The sequence below is a fragment of the Monodelphis domestica genome, chromosome 3 (genome assembly GCF_027887165.1).
Source record: "Monodelphis domestica isolate mMonDom1 chromosome 3, mMonDom1.pri, whole genome shotgun sequence".
Lineage (NCBI taxonomy): Eukaryota > Metazoa > Chordata > Mammalia > Didelphimorphia > Didelphidae > Monodelphis > Monodelphis domestica.
Genome location: NC_077229.1, coordinates 529885204 through 529903527, shown reverse-complemented (window position 1 = coordinate 529903527; position 18324 = coordinate 529885204). Strand labels below are relative to the sequence as shown.

Genomic DNA, 18324 nt, shown 5'->3' with positions numbered 1-18324 from the left:
AGTGAAAATAATCATTTTACAGCTGAAAAACCCGGAGTCATGAGAGGTTCCATGGCTTCGTAAAGCGGCAGCCCCAGGATTTGCACCCAGATCAGCCGATTCAAAGTCTGCGGCTGCGGAGTTCTCACTCTCTGGAAACTTAGGAGGAAGAAGGAGAGAGAAGGTCCACCCAATGACAATAAAAGGGTGTAAGTGGCGAAATGTCTTAGGCTCGCCTTCGGGAGCCTCCATCACCTCGTGTCGGCCCCCAGCACTCCCCGCCCCGCTGAAATCCGATCCGTCCTCACAAGCCATTGAAACGTCTCCTCTTCAGATCCTTCCAGACTCTCCCATCACACATGCTCTCCTTCAACCACGTAGGACACCTCGTAGCCACTAGTCCCCGGTTACAAAGGATTCTGCACTGAGCATCTGGGGGCCATTTTTCTTCCTCCTCAGCCTGTGACTGTTTCTTAGCCATCATTTTCCACTCATATCTGGCTCAACCCTTTCTTTGAACGCAGTGGAACACACAGCCTGTGTGTCCCGGGCAGGCCTGGGACGGATCATTTTCCAGCACTACAGGCTGCTCCCTACACACCACGGTACCAACGAAACCTTATCTTTCCTAAAGAATTCACAAGTAAACAAAAAAGGGAGAAAAACAACCTATTGATTGATGTTTTCATGATGATCTGTTTTCCTCATCAAAACCAATGGAGCCGTCCCATTTTTCACATCTCGGGCTCCAGAATCTTATATGTTATTGTTCTTAAACTGTGTCTGACTCTGTCACTCCACTTGGAGTTTTCTTGGCAAAAATAATGGAGCAAGTAAATTAGGTGAACACAGAAGACTGTACATGTCAGACCTTTGGGAAAGGAAAGACTTTAAAACCAAGCAAGACTTTGAAAAAGCCACAAAATGTAAAATCAATAATTTTGATTACATCAAATTAAAAAGGTTTTATACAAATAAAACTAATGCAAGCAAAATGAGAAGGGAAGCAACAAACTGGGAAACAGTCTTCATTACAAAAACCTCTGACAAAGGTCTAATTACTCAAATTTACAAAAAGCTACATCAAATTGCACAAAAAATCAAGCCATTCTCCAATTGATAAATGGGCAAGGGACATGGATAGGCAGTTCTCAGATAAAGAAATCAAAACTATTAATAAGCACATGAAGAAGTGTTCTAAATCTCTTATAATCAGAGAGATGCAAATCAAAACAACTCTGAGGTATCACCTCACACCCAGCAGATTGGCAAACATGACAGCAAAGGAAAGTAATGAATGCTGGAGGGGATATGGCAAAGTTGGACATTAATGCATTGCTGGTGGAGTTGTGAATGCATCCAGCCATTCGGGAGGGCAATTTGGAACTATGCTCAAAGGGCGCTAAAAGACTGTCTGCCCTTTGACCCAGCCATAGCACTGCTGGGTTTGTATCCCAAAGAGATAATAAGGAAAAAGACTTGTACAAGAATATTCATAGCTGCACTCTTTGTGGTGGCAAAAAATTGGAAAATGAGGGGATGCCCTTCCATTGGGGAATGGCTGAACACATTGTGGTGTATGTTGGTGATTGAATACTATCATGCTCAAAGGAATAATAAAGTGGAGGAATTCCATGTGAACTGGAATGACCTCCAGGAAGTGATGCAGAGCGAGAGGAGCAGAACCAGGAGAACATTGTACACAGAGATGGATACATTGTAGCACAATCGAATGTAACTGACTTCTCCATTAGTGGCAATGCAGTGATCCTGAACAATCTGCAGGGATATAAAAAACACTATTCATAAGCAGAGGACAAACTCTGGGAGTTGAAACACCGATGAAAAGCAACTGCTTGACTACAGGGGTGGAGGGGATATGACTGAGGAGAGACTCTAAATGAACACTCTAATGCAAATTCCAACAACAGGGAAATGGGTTCGAATCAAGAACACATGTGACACCCAGTGGAATCACGCATCGGCTATGGGGGGGGAAGAAAATGATCTTTGTTTCCAATGAATAATGTTTGGAAATGACCAAATAAAGCAATGTTTAAAAAAAAATGCTATGACAATAATCATATATATGTTGATGAGATTTATATATTTATGTAGAGAAAGTATATAAATTAATGAGATGATTATGTAGATGAAGATTTTATATATTTATAAAATATGTATATCATCTAAAAATTTTTTTTAAATAAATAATTTGGGAAAATATTGATTGCTCATGGGTAGGCTGAGCTAATATAATAAAAATGATAATTCTTCCTAAAAAATAATAAAATAAAATAAAATAAAATAGAGATAATATTTGTGAAAAAAAATAATGGAGCAGTTTGCCATTTGTTTCTCGAATTCATTTTATAAATGAGGAAAACTAAGACAAATAGATTGAAGTGACTTGTTCAGTGTCACAGACCTAGTAAGTATCTGGGGCCAGAATTGACCTCCGGAAGATGAATCTTCTTAACTCTAGAACTGGGGCTCTAGCCACCATGTCATGGAGCTGCCCTATATAAAAGGAAAGTGAAATAGCAAACCAAAAGTCACCAAGAACAGCTTATCTAGATATAGTGCACATAAAAAATCCATGCTGGAGAGGAGCACAATCTCCAAAGTACTGGGGGATTACTTCACAAATATCTCAGAAAGGAGAGGATAATAAAATAATGAGAGGAAGAAATGACTAAAGGTTCTTGGATGACCAGGAGGCGATCAAGAAGACACCAATAACTGATATCCAGGTTTATCTTCTTGATTTTAAAAGCCTTTGAAAGAATACTCTACAGTATATTAAAGGCATCCTTGATGAAAATAAGGAAATATTTGAGCTTTCATAAACTGATTTTATGTTGGATCACAACTTTATCACACAACTGACTATAGGATCTTACTGACGAGGTTTTTTTTTGAAAACTGTCTTTGATTTACCATCACAACAAAACAAAGCCTTCAACAAGGCTCACTTCTTGTAAGAAGTCTCTCATGCTTTTATACTAAAAATGTACAGGAATCCTTAAGAAAAACAACCAAAAAGAAAACTGTTCAACACCCTCTGATTGTCAAGCTGTGATATAATTTAAGGTCGCCAAGGATTTCACTTATGAAATTCCTAAATGAAACACTCAAGTCAGAATGGAGGTTTATGTAATTTAATTACAACGGGAGTAAGAAATTATTAGAGGGAGAGAAGGAAGAGGTTAACTCAACCTCCTGGCAGAGCCAGAGGGAGTTTTAGACCTTGGAGGGCCAAGGCAAGGAAGGGAGTCGGTCCTTTCACTCACATGACCGATTTGAAGGAAAGCTGCCTGCGGGCCTCCTCCCAGCTGGAGCTTCAGGATCCAACTGAGTCTAGCCCCGTCCCCAGGAAGTGAGCGAGCACCAGAGGCTGTTCTCTGCCTCACTTCCTGCGCCTCACACGTGCCAGTGGTGGCTCCAGGTTGGCTCAGGACAGCCCAGGGGGGCAGTTAGTTATTTCTGACTTGTCATTGACTAGCACATGCCCGTGTAGTGTGGGTGGGCACATTTTGGGTGCCAGACCAAGCAAGGTGGAGGAGATTTAGAAATCACAATGCAAGGCATATAATGTAGATCTATGTCCAACAAAGGCATTCACCACTATCATGGAAGATTTCCTGGACAAGGTCTAACAGGAAGAGGTATTCTTTACTGATGATTAATTCCTTCAAATGTTGCTTATGGATGACAATGCACTAAAGGAATCAAGAACCATAGGTTGGATTAACAAACTATACAGGAAAGCAAAATGGTTGGAAAGCTTCTATTGCTCAAATCACAACATACTCTTAGAAGGTTAGTCCAGTCAATTAGCACACAAGCACATTATCTATAACGATAACATTGCAAACGGACAAGAAATTGGGCTTAGAACTGAATGAGAGTAAGATGTATTACATCTCAGAAATTGGACAGTGTTTGATCCCAAGCTCGCTCTCTTGCTCTCGCCCTCTCCCTCCCTCTCCTTTCCTCCCTCCCTCCTTCTGTCTCCCTCTCCATCTCTCTCTCTCTTTCTTCCCCCCTCCCTCCCTCTCTCTCCCTCCCTCTCTCTTTCTGCCCCCCCTCTGCCTCTCCCCCCTTTTTCTCTACCTCTCTCTCTGTTTCTCTCTCCCCCTTTCCCTTCCCTCTCTCTATCTCTCTCTGTCCCTCTCCCTCCCTCTCTCTCTCTCCCTGTCTCCCTGTCTCTCTCTCTCCCTCTCTCCCCCTTTCCCTCTCTCTCTGTCTCTCTCCCTCTCTCTGTGTGTGTCTCTCTCTCCCCCTTTCACTCTCCCTCTCTCTCTCCCTCTCTCTCTCTCTGTCTCTCCCTCTCTGGCCCCCCTGCCTCTCCCCCCCCCTCTTTCTCTCTCTCCCCCTCTCTCTGTCTCTCTCTCTCCTTCTCTCTCCCTCTCTCTGTCTCTCTCTCTCTCCCTCTCTCTCTCTCTCTCCCTCTCCCTCTCTGCCCCCCTGCCTCTCCCCCCCTTTCTCTCCCTCCCTCTCTGTCTCTCTCTCTCTCCCCCTTTCCCTCTCTCTCTCTCCCTCTCTCTGTCTCTCTCCCTCTCCCTCTCTTGCCCCCCCCGCCTCTCCCCCCCTTTCTCTCTCTCCCTCTCTCTGTCTCTCTCTCTCCTTCTCTCTCTCCCTCTCTCTCTCTCTGTCTCTCCCTCTCTCTGTCTCTCTCCCTCTCCCTCTCTGCCCCCCCCTGCCTCTCCCCCCCTTTCTCTCTCTCCCTCTCTCTCTGTCTCTCTCTCTCCTTCTCTCTCCCTCTCTCTGTCTCTCTCTCTCTCCCTCTCTCTGTCTCTCTCCCTCTCTGCCCCCTGCCTCTCCCCCCCTCTTTCTCTCCCTCCCTCTCTGTCTCTCTCTCTCCCCCTTTCCCTCTCTCTCTCTCCCTCTCTCTGTCTCTCTCTCCCTCCCTCTCTGTCTCTCTCTCTCTCCCCCTTTCCCTCTCTCTCCCTCTCTCTCTCTCCCTCTCTGCCCCCCCCGCCTCTCCCCCCCTCTTTCTCTCTCTCCCTCTCTCTATGTCTCTCTCTCTCTCTCCCTTTCCCTCTCTCTCTCTCTCTAATGATCTCCTCCTGTTAAGTACAAAAATTTCAAAACACCATATATTATCAAACAATCAAGGTTATGGGTGATCTAGAGGCAATAAAAAGGATGCACAGTAGGAATATGTAGGCTGTATCATATTTTCGATAAAGATCTATGAATTAAAAAATCATGTAGAAAATGTATACATGAAAAAGGTGACTTGCAATATATTAAAAGTAAAGAAGTCCTATGAATGTTTCACAGGTACACATGATTTTTTTTAAGGAAAGAAGAGGGAAGGGAAGGGAAAAGAAGAGAGAGGAAGGGGAAGGAGAAAGGAGAGAGGGAATAAAAGTGGATAAGGAGGGAAATGAGAGAGGAAGGGAGGAAATTATGGTAGGAGGGAAGCATGGTGAGAAAGAGGAAGAGAATAAAGGAAAGGTCTGAAAGCAAGAAAGGAAGAAAAGAAAGGTGGACGTCCAGAACCCCAAGTATATCCTCTCTGGAACTGGAAAGCCTAGGCAAGAGTCTCCCGGGATGAGATGACACAATGTGCCGTGATCTGTACCAATGAAAAACCAGCCACAAAAGGAGTACGAGTACGCAGATCCGCTGGAGTAAGGTGGTTTTAGGTATGAATGGGACTTTAGACGTTCTTTCAACATCATTTTCCATTCAATTAAGACCGTTACAACTAAGCAGAAGTAAGAAACTCTTCGAGGCATGATTACTGCGTTTCTTAAGCAGAAGAGAAGTAAGGCGTGGATGTCAGGGAAGCTCACAGAACAGGGTCCCCCATCCCTGTGGTAATCGCTACCTCTCTAAACAGTCACCGAGGCCATGCTGTGGCTCTCACTCCTCACCGATGCCCGCGAGGCCGTCTTTCAGGCTGCAGTCTAAGGAACTCCAACATGCCAAGGGCTTTCTGCTGCAATCTAACTGAGAAGAAGCGGCGCAAGCCTCTACGCTCCACACTCTAGTCGTTCTCTGTCCCACCTTGGCAAACAAGCTCCTGGCTTTCCCCTAAAGCAGTGGACGCCCAAGACAATCTGAGGCTGAGGTCAAAAGACCCTGCAGGCAGGCAGGCATCCGATGGATTGGTTCTGGCAAGCCAGGGGCTTCTGTGAGAGAGCGGGCAGCACCGCTGGTCAGTGGCCTCCCTTGTCCGTCCTTCCCTGCCACTGCCTCGTGCCACGCGACAAGAAGGGATGCGGAGGACTTTCCAGCCCAAGTGAACTGCTCCCCGCACTCGCAGGAGGATGCTTCGCTGCCCTGGACCTCTGCCCAAAACAAAGCTTATCTTCCGTGCAATCGTGCTCTGTACTAGGCTGAGGTCTGCCTCTCTCCGGGCTTCTGCGTGATGGAAAGGGCGCTGCTCAAGCGCCGTGCGGCCCCGCAAGCAGTCCATAAGCTTCTGGGCGGGAGGCACTTCATAGCAAGGCGCCGCGCCCGGCAAGCGCCCGGCCCTGGATGCCGCGCCTCCCTTTCCTGCCTCTCTCTCCCGGTCGGTCACTTTGTAGACAAACCAGGATACAGTCAGTTACCGGCTACAATAACCACCACAGCTGTGAGCTAGGCGGCGCGCGGTCTGTCGCACTACAGACAAAGCGGCGGCTCACAAATCAAGAACCAAGAGACTTTCTTTAGAGTCATGAAGGCATCACTTTACAGCTGTGGGAAGTGACGAATAGACTAAGTCACTTGCTCAAGAACAAGCAGTACAAGTGGAGACAAGATGGCAAGAGAAGAGGCAGCATTTTGGCCCAACTTGCCCAGTATATTTTAGCCAACAACCTGAAAAACATGCTATAAAGGCAGCCGGGTGGCTCTGGATTGAGAGCCAGGCCTGGAGACGGGAGGTCCTGGGTTCAAATCTGGCCTCAGACACTTCCCAACTGTGTGACCCTGGGCAAGTCTGCCTTGGAACCAATACACAGTATTGATTCCAAGATGTGTGAATTTTAAAACTCTTCCACCCTAATCAGACCATTCTTCAGAAGATGGGATTTAGCTATTTCCTGATCAGTAACAATGGAGATACTTGGAATAACAGAATCAGGTCTTGGAAACTCTACATTCTCCACCCTACTCAGTTTAACAAGATTAGGAAGGTCTGCATCCAACTCAAGATTTAATTATCTGAGGAGATGGCCTTCAACAGGCATGTGCAAAAAAAGGTCAGACCCCTGGGCTGTCCTAAGTCAAGCTAAGCGATCATTGGTACAGAAGAGATGCAGAAAAATGATGTAAAAACGTCCATATAAGGCATGGCACTTCCTGTCCTTTCCTCTTGCCCTGGAGAGGCAATTCTGGCTGGCAGCATGCTAGGCGTTCCAACATCTTGGGAGTGATGGCACTTATTGTCTGGGTTTTGGAGGTGAGTTTTGTCCTTGACCTGATTCAAGTTCAGGCATCTCAGCTGAGCCCCCTTTTGGAGTTCAGTTTGATTCCTTCCTCCTTCACACTCCAAACCCTTCCCGCCCGGTACCAGCCAGGTGGAGGGATAATCCTTCATCTTCTTCTCCCTTCTTCTTAATCTTCTCCACTATATCAATTAAATCACCATAAAATTTGGCAGCTGACTTGGGTATTTTATTATTTTGTTTTTTTATTAGGATTTTTTAAAAATAAAATCCTTGGTGACCTAAATTAATTATACATTCAGTCTCGGCCATAATTTCACCCTTTACAGATGGAAGGTAGGGATTTTATAAATATTTTTTAAAAAAATTAGAAAGGGTAAGTGTCCAGGTATTGTAGAACCAGAAGGAAAAGTAGAAATTGAAAGAATTCCCTGGTTACCTCCTGAAAGAAATGCTCAAATGCAGACTCTAAATGATCACTCTATTGTAAATATTAATAACATGGAAATAGGTCTTGATCAATGATACTTGTAAAATGCAGTTGAATTGCTCATTAGCTACAGGAGGGGGGAGGGAGGAGGGGAGGGAAAGAATACTAATCATGTAACCATGGAAAAATACTCTCTATTAGTTAAATTTAAAAAAAAAAGAAATGCTCAAATGAAAACTCCCAGGAATACCATAGACAAAGGTAGAGAAAGGAAAAAAATTCTACAAATAGCCAGAAAAAAAAATTCAAATACTGTGGAGCCATAATCAGGACTCCCCAAGATCTGGCAGCCACCACTATAAAGGAAAAGTGAAGTATAATATTTCAAAAAGCAAAGGATCGAACATTATGGCTAGGAATAACCCACCCAACAAAACTGACTATGATCCTATGGATATTTAAGGAAATGGAAGGCTTTCCAGTATTCCTGACGCAAAGATGGGAGCCGAGTAGAAACAGGACTCGAGAGAAGCATCAAAAGGTCAGCCTGAAGAAGAAGTCATAATGGACCAACACTCCCATGTCAGGACAGGGCGCGTGTAAATCTCCAGAACGCTGACATCCGTGGAAGACGCTTATTAGACAGAGGGCAGAAGTGTGAGTCTATCATGCTCGGATGGCCACCACAGAAGAATGGAGAGAAGGACAAGGAAGAATGCATCAGGAGATATGAAGGATGGAGAGAATTTTCTCGCCTAAACTGGGAGGACAAGGAATAGCTTATATAATGGAAGGTAAAATGGGGCAGGGCAGTAACAGTAAGAAAATAAGGCTTGATCTCTCATCTGGATCGGTTCAGAGGGAAGAATGCCCACCCACAGTTGAATACAAAAGCGTGTCTCCCTCTCCCCTTCCTCCGGAGAAGTAGAGGGGAAAGAGACGAGGAAGAAGGGAATGGGGTAAGCCAAAGGGTAGATGAAAGGAGGCAGCGGTCAGAAGCAATCTTAAGGAGAGGGTAGAATTGAAGGAAATAACATACAATTAGCGACTTTAACTGTGAATGTCACTAGGATGAATTCACGCATAAAACAGAAGCCAGACTGGATCAGAAATCAGAATTACAGAAATGTAAGAAATGCATTTGAAATAGAAAGCTACACGGAATTAAAAGAAGGAACTGGAGCAGCAATTTGTTATGCTTCAGTTGAAGGGGAAGGCAGAGGGAGCACCTGGGATCTTAAAAAGGAAAAGTGGACTCAAGGAAAAGAAACCATCAGGGAAAGCCTATTTTGTCCAACGGCGCTCTAAGCAATGACCAAAGGACAGAGAGCATCCGAATCCCAAGGTTGCTGCACCAGTGGGGAATCTCTGAGGAAACACGCCTGGTGTCTTCGCCAAAGCGGGCTACTTGTTGGGCACCGAGACCTCACAGACACAAAACCCCAGGAATACTAGCTCCTTGTCTCTCGCCACACTGCAATCAAGATGACATTCACCAAAGGGCCTTTGCCAGTCAGCTCTCCCATCTGCCTCCCGAATTCTGGGGTTAGCAGCAGCCCCACGTCTCCGATTTCTGGAATCTGGCGCGCAGTCCATCACGCTGCCCACCGTGTCCCCAGGATTCCGAAAAGGAGGCATGACTGGGGTCCGCGTCCCTTGGGGGAAGGAAGCGCACACACCCAGGAGAGCGGTGACCGCCGGAGCTGCATTCCGATTGCCCCTCAAAGTCTGGGCAGTTTCCAGACAGTGGGAAGCGGGCTCTGGGCAGTTGCTCACAAGTGCCAGCTTCTCCCCAGAAGCCTTTCTCCGCGCTCCAAAATGCCTTGGTGTCCCCCCACACACACACACACACACACACACACACACACACGCTGCAGACGCGCTCGCTGTCTTTCTCAGGACCAGATCGACCCCTCGAGGGCATCTGCCTTTCCACCTGGAGGCTGAAGTCTGATCGCGCCAAGATGCCAAGTTCCCGGGAAATCCATCTTGCAAGGCGCCTCGGAGGATCCACCGTTCAAAAGGCTCGTTCCCAGGACCAGCGGAGCCGGTCTCCGACTCACGCGGGGGTCCGGCCGTGGACGAAGGCCAACGGGGCGGCCACAGCCACTCCGGACGGCGAGCTGCAGCCGCAGCACCTGGCGCACGACGCCGGCTCTCCAGAGCAGTCAACGAGGCCTTCCCCCGATTCCTCAAGAAGAAGGGGAAACAGTGGGGTTGCGAGGAGGAAACAAAGTAGCAAGGCAGCTGGCAACTGTAGCTGAGGCAGGCTTCGGTTACCTCCAGCCCTGCAGGTGCATCCTGACACGCGCCTCCCGCCCCAAGAGCTCTCTCCAGCGTAGCAGGCACAGGACCGGGCTTTGCAGAACCCCCCCAGGGTCCGGCACCAGGCCAGATCCAAGCGTGGTGGCAGGGACGTGGCCACGTGGGTCCGACTGCGGGAAGCGGACCTTATCCAGCACCGGGCGACCCTGAAGACTAGAAGCCGCGCTCGAGGCGCCGACAGACAGTGAGAGACCCAGAAGGGACGCCCCCGTCTAGCTTCAGATTAGGAGTGGGCTCGGGAGGCCCGACGTGGTGCCTATTTAGAAGTAAGGCCTAGCGCACAACCATGTATTTAGATGATCTACAGCCCACGCGTGTGCATCCACGGGCACGTGTGCGTGTGTGCACCAAAGACAGCAGCTCTTAACGTGACGTCTCGTGGTTCCATTTGGCCAGAAAAGCGCGCGTCCTTTCACCCACCTTGACCACCAGCGAGCGCTTCTTTTCCTTCCGAGTGCAAGCAGTGCCTCTAGCGTGCAAACCAAAGCGTCCCAGCCAGTTGGGCCCTTGGATGCTCTGCTGCCAGGTTACTCCCATAGCAATGACGCACGTAAATGGGCCGGAAATGAAGAGAGAAGGACTAGCTCCTTTTGCTCCAACATAACCAGAGAGCAGACACTTCCCCGCTGGGTGACCCTGGGCAAGTCCCTTCACCCCCCGGCCCAGCCCTTGCCACTCCTCTGCCTCGGAGCCAGTTCACAGCATTGCTTCTAAGATGAAGGAAACACCAGCTTTAAAAGGGGTCAAGAATTGAAAAGATCTGGATGTGGGCATCCAGTGCCATCCCTGCCATGCAGGAGATCCTCTCCGGGGGCAGCAATGCTCCCCGAGGGAGGGGGAGCTTCCCGAGACCCTGCTTGACCATCCCTGGCTAGAACCAACGTAGGCACAAGGAATACCTTCGCTTCAGAATGGACAAGATCAATGGAGATGACCGAGAAAGCAACAGACAGACGAGCCCGAAACCGTGTGATGATGACCAGGATAGGCCCGAAAGGCAGTAGCAGGCCTGAAAGCAGGAAGACTTCGGTTCCATCCAGGCTCGGGCATGGGGGACCCTGACCCCAGGACTCGAGCGCAGAGCTTGTGGTGAGGGTGAAATGGGACACTTACAAAACATCTTGCAAACTTTAAAGCCCGGCGTGAATGTGAACTATTGATAGGGTCAAGACGTGACCTGTCCCCGCCTTTGCCTCGGACAGGGAGACGGTACGGGCGCGTCACTGTCACTTTTTTGATGCGGCCAAAATGCTTTTTGCTCCCTCATCACGTCTGCGTTATAAGGCAGGTTCCTCTCGGAACACACAAGACAGCGATGACAGCGAGGTGCAGGGAGACCAGCTTAGGGCACTGCCGTCACACAGCCAGCACGGGCCTGAGGCGTGCTGGCTCCAAAACAGATCCCCCCATCTCCTTTCCTAGAACCAGGAGTCACGCTGCTGCCTGAAACTGAATTTGTGGAGAGCCGGTGGATGTATCGGGTAGCCCAATGTTCATTAATCAGAAACAGTCAACCCAAGCTGGACTGGATACCAGCAGGGCGGCAGCGTGTTGGTTAAAGGACAAGCTCGTGACGGCTCCTCAGCCGCACTGTTTCACAAATGCCTGTTTCCAGACATAGTTCCGATTATTGCCTTGCCTGCGTGCGTGCAGACACCCAAGGGCTTCTATACTTAGCATTCTGTGTCTCCACCCTCACCTCTATCTCTAAAGACCTTTCCTTGGCTTCAATGCCGTGAAAGTGCCGACTTCTCCCCCAAGACTTTTGGAGGATCGATTTAACAACAGTCTATCCTTACTCGGACTAGCTTGTGTCTACGGGGTTCACATTGTATCCCCTCAGCGATATGCAAGCTTGGAGCGGGGAAATGCGATCGCATTTTGTGTTCCATCTTCCCCAAGACGACCATTCTTACTGTCATGGCCAACACAACAAATAAAAACACGGCAGGGAACACCCGTACACACACTTCTCCTGACGCAGGTTCACGTCGGGTTTTCTGGAAATAGACTCGGTGGCGCCTGTTCCTGTCGGACGCCATCGCTCTCTCGCATCTCCTCTGCTTACGTCATCCAGGCAAGCATGCCGCAGATTGCTTTCCTCACACGGCATCCCTCCATACTGTACACTCAATAGACTCTGATTCTCGGAAGATCCGGGTGCTCTGAGATTCACAACTATTCACAACCAGGAGAACCCTTGTATGGAACACAATCTCCGGAACACAAACATGGACTACTTGGAGCTTTACGTTGACACGGGCTAAGACTGGAGTTCTGAAAACATTTGTTTCAAAGGTCAACAAGGCAAAGTGGAAGGGCTGCCCAAAGAAAACCAAGGGACAGTCTGTGTTTTGCCTTAAGTAAGCTTTGAAAAACCGTATACACTCTTTGGGTAACAACCTTGTGGCTGCAGACATCGTCTCATCCAACCTACAAGAATCCAAGGATGCGAGCTAAGGCCGAGTGCCGTGTCCTTTAGCACGTAGGAATAAATGGAGGAGTGTGTGTGCCAGTCGTCCGTCGTGCGGTTGTTTCCTAGCCTCTACCTTTCTCTACATCTTTCCGGCTGCCCTCTGTTTCCCTGAGCCTAGCTCTCCGTCACCAGAAGCGTGCCTCAGGTAAAGGCACTCTCGGTTACTTTTCTACCCTGTACTAGTTGGATAAGTGAGCTTCATGGGCTGCAGCCAGCTTTTACAACTTCTACCATCAACGGAAATAGATCGCGAGCCTCTACGCGCCGGAAGGAGGGATGTCGGGTTGACTCAGGCTCCTCCTATTTATTTCTCACCTTCATTAGCGAACACAACGGAAGGCCGGGGTGTCCGAGGACCAGCCTCTTTATGGTCAGAGGCTCAGCAGGATGACTCTCAGGGCGGGGCCTTAGCCTCGCTCCATGCCCATCTGTCGAGGGCAGAGGGGGCTCGCCTTTGTGGCAGCCCACGCAGTACCCACTCCAGGGAAATTCACAGTCGCGAAATACACAAGGCAAATGTCAAAGTCAGAGCCCATGGGCTACCTTAGTCACGTGAAACGTGCCCGACTTGCACTCTGACCAGAGAAGCAAAATGGAAACTTTTGGCACTTCAGCAAAATAGCAAAAAAAAAATGTAGCACTCCGTACACAATACCAAATATTAGTTCTTGATAGTACACGGGGTATGTGCACACGTGCGCACGCACGCACACACTCACGCATGCGCGCACGCACGCACACACTCACGCATGCACACACGCACACACACACACACAGCACAGCAGAGGATAACTGCTAAGAAAACAGAAAGGAAGAAAAGAACCTGTCCTTCTCCAGGCTTTCACCCAAACCTGCACATCTTCTACGCAAAGAGAGGCACCCACCCAGTGGCATCTTTGGCGTAAGATCCACGCATCGAACCCTCCTAAGCAGGGCACGCACCACCGCCACACCGCAGGAGGGTGTGCAAAGCCAGGGGGCAACAAAGGCCCTGAGGTCCCGTTTGCCCTCCCAATGCTGAACTCCACACTCGCCTCCAAAGCAAGAGGCCGGTAAGCTGCCGAGGAGGGACAAGCAGGCTGGCGGCGGGCGGAATCTTGTGAATCCCGACCCTGGAAAGAGCCTGTCAGAAGGCTGCGCCCAGCTGGCTGAGGATTCGCATAAAGACGCTCTCCTGACCTCAAGCTAAGCCCGAAGGAGAGCTGAACAGAGCGGAGAGTCGGCTGGCTGAGGACTAATGGGGGAGCCAGGTTGGCGCGTCGAGAAGAAGGCCGTGTAAAGCCGCGTACACAGGGCAAGCCAGGCCGGCGAGCACGGCCGGAGGAGTCTCCCTCTGCGGTTTCACGCACAAGTCAGCGACAAGAGGCAGCCGGAGCTGCGCAGCGGACGGCGTCCAGGGTTGCTCTTTAGGTCGGTTTTGCTCCGCTTTGGGTCTAAGGACCCCAGAAACCTTCCTTTGGGCAAGCAGAATGCACGTCAGCTGTCAGAAGCGCCAAGTCCGAGGGGAGTGGCCTGGGGCACGCGTGTCCGGGACGTGCCGGGGAGCCACGCCGACCGGCCCCTCTGCAAGACTCCGAGCCTCTGCTCAAGGGCGCAAATAGGAGGTTACCTTGTGTTGGCTGGGCAACGAGATGCGATTGGGAATCCCTCAGGAAATGGGGACCCGATCAACCGGCCAAGGAACACACTAGGAAGGTCCTGTCCAGCCAACGCGGAAGGGGGGATGGATGAAAGAAGAGGAAACCGATGACGGGCGGCCTCCTAGAACTCGGGCGATAAAGATGACGATGGGCACAATTTGTGAAGGGCGCAGTGGGGGGGAAGCACTTCAAGTCTGGGGGACAAGGAAGATGGTGGAGCGATCCAAAGAAACCGAAGTCAGGAGGGGGAGGCAGATGGGGAGTGGGGGACCAGGGAAACGCCTGCAAAGGGCTGGGGATGAATAGGCACCAGGAGACCATCCACACTGAGGGACTTCTGAAATCACAGCAACGCAGGATACCAAGAGACATTAGCAACTCAGTCAAAACTACCACAACGCTTTTTCTTTACTCTTCTGCCAAATTCTGAATCGAAGAAAATAAATGAAACCTTTAGGGAATTTTACGCCTTGATCAGACAGAACAGAACAAAACCCAAAACTCCGTTGTGCACAATGCTTCTGCGACTACTTAAATATAAGAAAGCGACATCATTTTCTAAATAGCCCAAAGAAACCGAAAATGTGTAAGCTTCTCCTATGAGGAGGCAGTTCAATCGCCAACAGTAGCAAAAGACATTATTTTCTTTAACGTTCTCATAGCAAATATATTTTTAAATGTGCTTACCTTGATTCTCCACTACTATTTCTAACACTTTCTTCATCACTATGTCCATTCATTGTAAATATTCAGAAGTTTAAAATAAAATATGGATCTTCCCAGTTTGCAAGCTGGATTGTTTACTTCAGGCTGCTCCTTGCTTCCTTCCAAACGGTCTCAAGTTATTTCTGACCCTTTTCAAATTACCTGAAGCAAATAATCAAATAGAAATCACATAAATTAGGCAGTCTTAACAGCTGTCTTTGCCTAGAAGTGTAACAAATCAGGTGGTTTTAAGAAGATATAAATTTTTTAAAAATATGATCAATATGCCTAGTAGGTCTTCAATGTACGGATATTCATTGACAAAATACATTCTTGCTATATAATATTTATGTCAGAAAGGCTGAAAAATTCTGGGTTGCCAAATTTTTATTAACAATCTGAAACCAATTCACAAAAATGAGTCAAATTTTAAAGATTAATAAAGCAAAAAAAAGTACTTCACATAAGACATTTCGGGATGAAAAGGAGGTCCAAAAGCTTAGTGGTCCAATGGACGGAGGGCTGGCCCTGGGGCCTCAAGATCTGAATTGAAGGCTTTCCGATAAGAAGAGGCACTTCTCATAAGAATATCCCGGTCTCCAGAGGGTAGAGAGCTGCACTCCCAAACTCTTCAATTCAGTTCAGGGAAGAAATACCAGATCCAGCCCCCAAATAAACAAATAAAGGCTGAGACAAATGCTGTCTAGGGGAGAAGTGCAGTGTGTTTCCTGAAAAAAGGTGGGGAAATGAATCGGAGCAAAGGTGAACGTTCCTCCCATGCAGTCCTGATGGCGAGGAAATGTACTGGAAATTCTTTTTCTTTCCCACTTGGGAGAGTGAGTCGGAGACACGAAGTTTGGAGCTCCAGTAGGGGGTTCGCACCCCAGGAGCTCCACCTCTCCTCAGACAGGATCCCAGCACAACACAGTCACCTACAAGCCATCAATGAATAAACAAAGGAGATCTCTGGCAGGGAGGCGAAAGGAAGAAGCAGGGGCGGAGACAGCAGATCCTTCCACAGCCCAAAAGTAACGAGACAGCCGGCAGAGTAGAGCTGGGGTGTGCGGAGCTCCGCAGAGAAAACCCACCTCGCAGATGATTTCTTGTCACCAAAATGTCAAGAAAACATTGGCCGAAGGAAAGCAGAGAATCCCAGGGAGGGGCGCCAGGGCCCAGCTCCCCGGGATCCGGAGCCATCCATGCCCCCCACATTTCTTCTGGTGGGAAATAAAAAGTGGCTCCACTATCTCAAAAGGGAGGGTGGAGTTGGAACTCGCGGCACGTCCTCTACTAACTACTCATTCTACTTCTGCCCCAAACCTCACATGCCTCGGCTTCCTCCAAGAACGAAGTCTACCGGGCTCTCTCTCAGAGACTCCACTTGGCTGGGGAACTTTTCTTGTTCACCCCTCTCTACTGTGCCATCCCTTCCGTCCTTTCCCCCACAGCCTTCCCCTTTCTCGGAATAAGAGCGGGTCCTTCTGTCAAGGATGGGCCTCCCCAGAAGGCACATCGCCATGCCCTTCCTTTCACTAGCCTCTCCCCCCGCCCCCCACCCCGTTCTTGCATAACTACTCCGTCCCGGAATTTTTCAAACTGGGTCCCGGACCCCCTCACAAAGCTCTTCCTGAAGCAGTGCTCCTTCAGCCTCCTCCTCCTCCTCCTCCTCCCTCCGTCAGCTTTCCTTCCTCCTCCCCAGTCTAATAATACTCTCGAGCTCCTGCCCTGCACCTCCCCAGATCCGCTCCTTTCCCGCCTCAAACTTCCCGAGGTGCCCCCTTCTCCTGCACCACTTCCAGCCTGGTCCCTAAGCGCAGACTCCCGCACTTGGGGCCCCGCCCGCTCCCCCCTTTCAGCCCCCTTTCCACTCCCCACGTGCTGGATGCTGCGGGGCTGGCAGCCAGAAAGTGCTGGCTCCCCTCTCCACTTTCCTCCTCGTTCTTTCACAGGCACCGCACCGGAGAGGCCTGAGCGATGGCGACTCGGCAAGAGAGGGGGAAACATCCCCACTCTCCCTCCCCTCGCTACTGAAGACCCTCCCCCCCCCCCTCCGCGCACCCGCACACACACACGCACACATACACTTCCCTATCCCACGCGCCGCCTCCCGGTAACCCCCGGCCCAGCCCCGGTCCCAGCCCCGACTCCGACTCGATCTCGTCCGCTGGGCCGCACAGCCCTGGGCCTCTGCTGGCCGCCCTGCCCGCTTTTCCTCCCCCATCCCGCCCGCCCAGGGGCCGCTGGGCCGCTGCACTCGGCCATCACGGAGAAGCCGCCTCCGACCGGGCAGGGCCTCTATCTCCCCCCCCCCCCTCCCGCAATCGCGGCCCCAGCCAGCCCCCTAGGCCCCGCGGCGACTGGCTTCCCTTCCTTACCTGTGGAAAAGCTGTCCCCGACCGGCGGTGGGACTGCTGGTCTCCTCCCGGAGCCCGGGCCGCTCTGCGGCCGCTGTGGAGAGACTCTGGTCCCGGTCGTCCGGGTAGTGTCTGTATGTATGTGTATGTGTATGTGTGTATGTATGTGTGTGCGCGCGCGTGTGTGAGCGGGTGTGAGTGTGTGCGCGCGTGTGTACGGAAAGGGAGGGAAAAGGGGAGGGAGGGCGAGGAGGGGAGGGGAAACCCTGGCCCGTGGCACGAACCCGCGATTCTCAGTTGTGGCTACAACAATCAATTCATTATTGAAACACAAACAGAGAGAGAGGAGAGGAGAGAGAAGTAACGAGCCGTCCGCGAGCGCGCGCGCTCCCGCTCCCGCCGCTTATAGCCTCTCGGCAGCCGCCATGACGCCGAACGAAACCACCTCCTCCTGCTCCTCCTCCTCCTCCGACTCCGCCTCAGTCACCGCGTCGCCTCCTCCCGCGCGACGTCGGCTCCCCACCTCCCCCCTCCCCTCGCCGGGAGCGCAGCGGGCTCGCGCACGTCGCGTTCGGCGATTGCGCGCGATAGGGAGGAGGGCGGAGTCGGCGGCGGCGGCGGCGGCGGCAGGACTTGGGGCTGTTGTGGCCCGCGGCCTTTTCTGCCCGGGACGGCCTTCGTGGCCCGGGTCTCGGCATGGATTCTGGGAGACCGAGGCTCGAGCGGCGTTAGGCGCTGCGACGCCTGTGACCTGGACTCGAAGGTTGCGTGGCCACGCCTGCGCGGCCGGCGCCCGTGGGACGGGAGGGGTGCTCCGAGGAGCTGCTTGAAGTCGCTGTGGCTGGCAGACGTCCGGGCTGAGCTCTCTAACTCGCTTTGGCCACCCGGAACCCTCACTGTTGGGCTTCCCCTACTCGGGCCACAGCCGGCTTAGAAGACCTGGTTTGGGCTTGTTAGCACGGTGAAGCGGTAGGGGCGGGGAGGGGGGGGGCGGCCCGTTCCTTTCCGGGTTTCTGTTTGGGATCCG

The 18324-nt window shown here is 50.6% G+C and overlaps 1 protein-coding gene across 2 annotated transcripts in view; it reads right to left on the bottom strand.

Moving 5' to 3' along the window:
- CHD1 (chromodomain helicase DNA binding protein 1) overlaps window positions 1-17768 on the bottom strand; it is an 86046-nt gene extending 68278 nt beyond the window's left edge. For both annotated transcript variants that reach the window (XM_056825002.1, XM_056825003.1), the window contains exons 1-2: window positions 17319-17768; window positions 14926-15105 (exon numbers count right to left, since the gene is read on the bottom strand). In XM_056825002.1, the coding sequence (XP_056680980.1) occupies window positions 14926-14978 (53 nt within the window). In that variant the 5' untranslated portion in view covers window positions 14979-15105; window positions 17319-17768. The remainder of the gene's footprint in view (window positions 1-14925; window positions 15106-17318) is intronic.
- Between the last annotated feature and the right edge of the window lie 556 nt (window positions 17769-18324).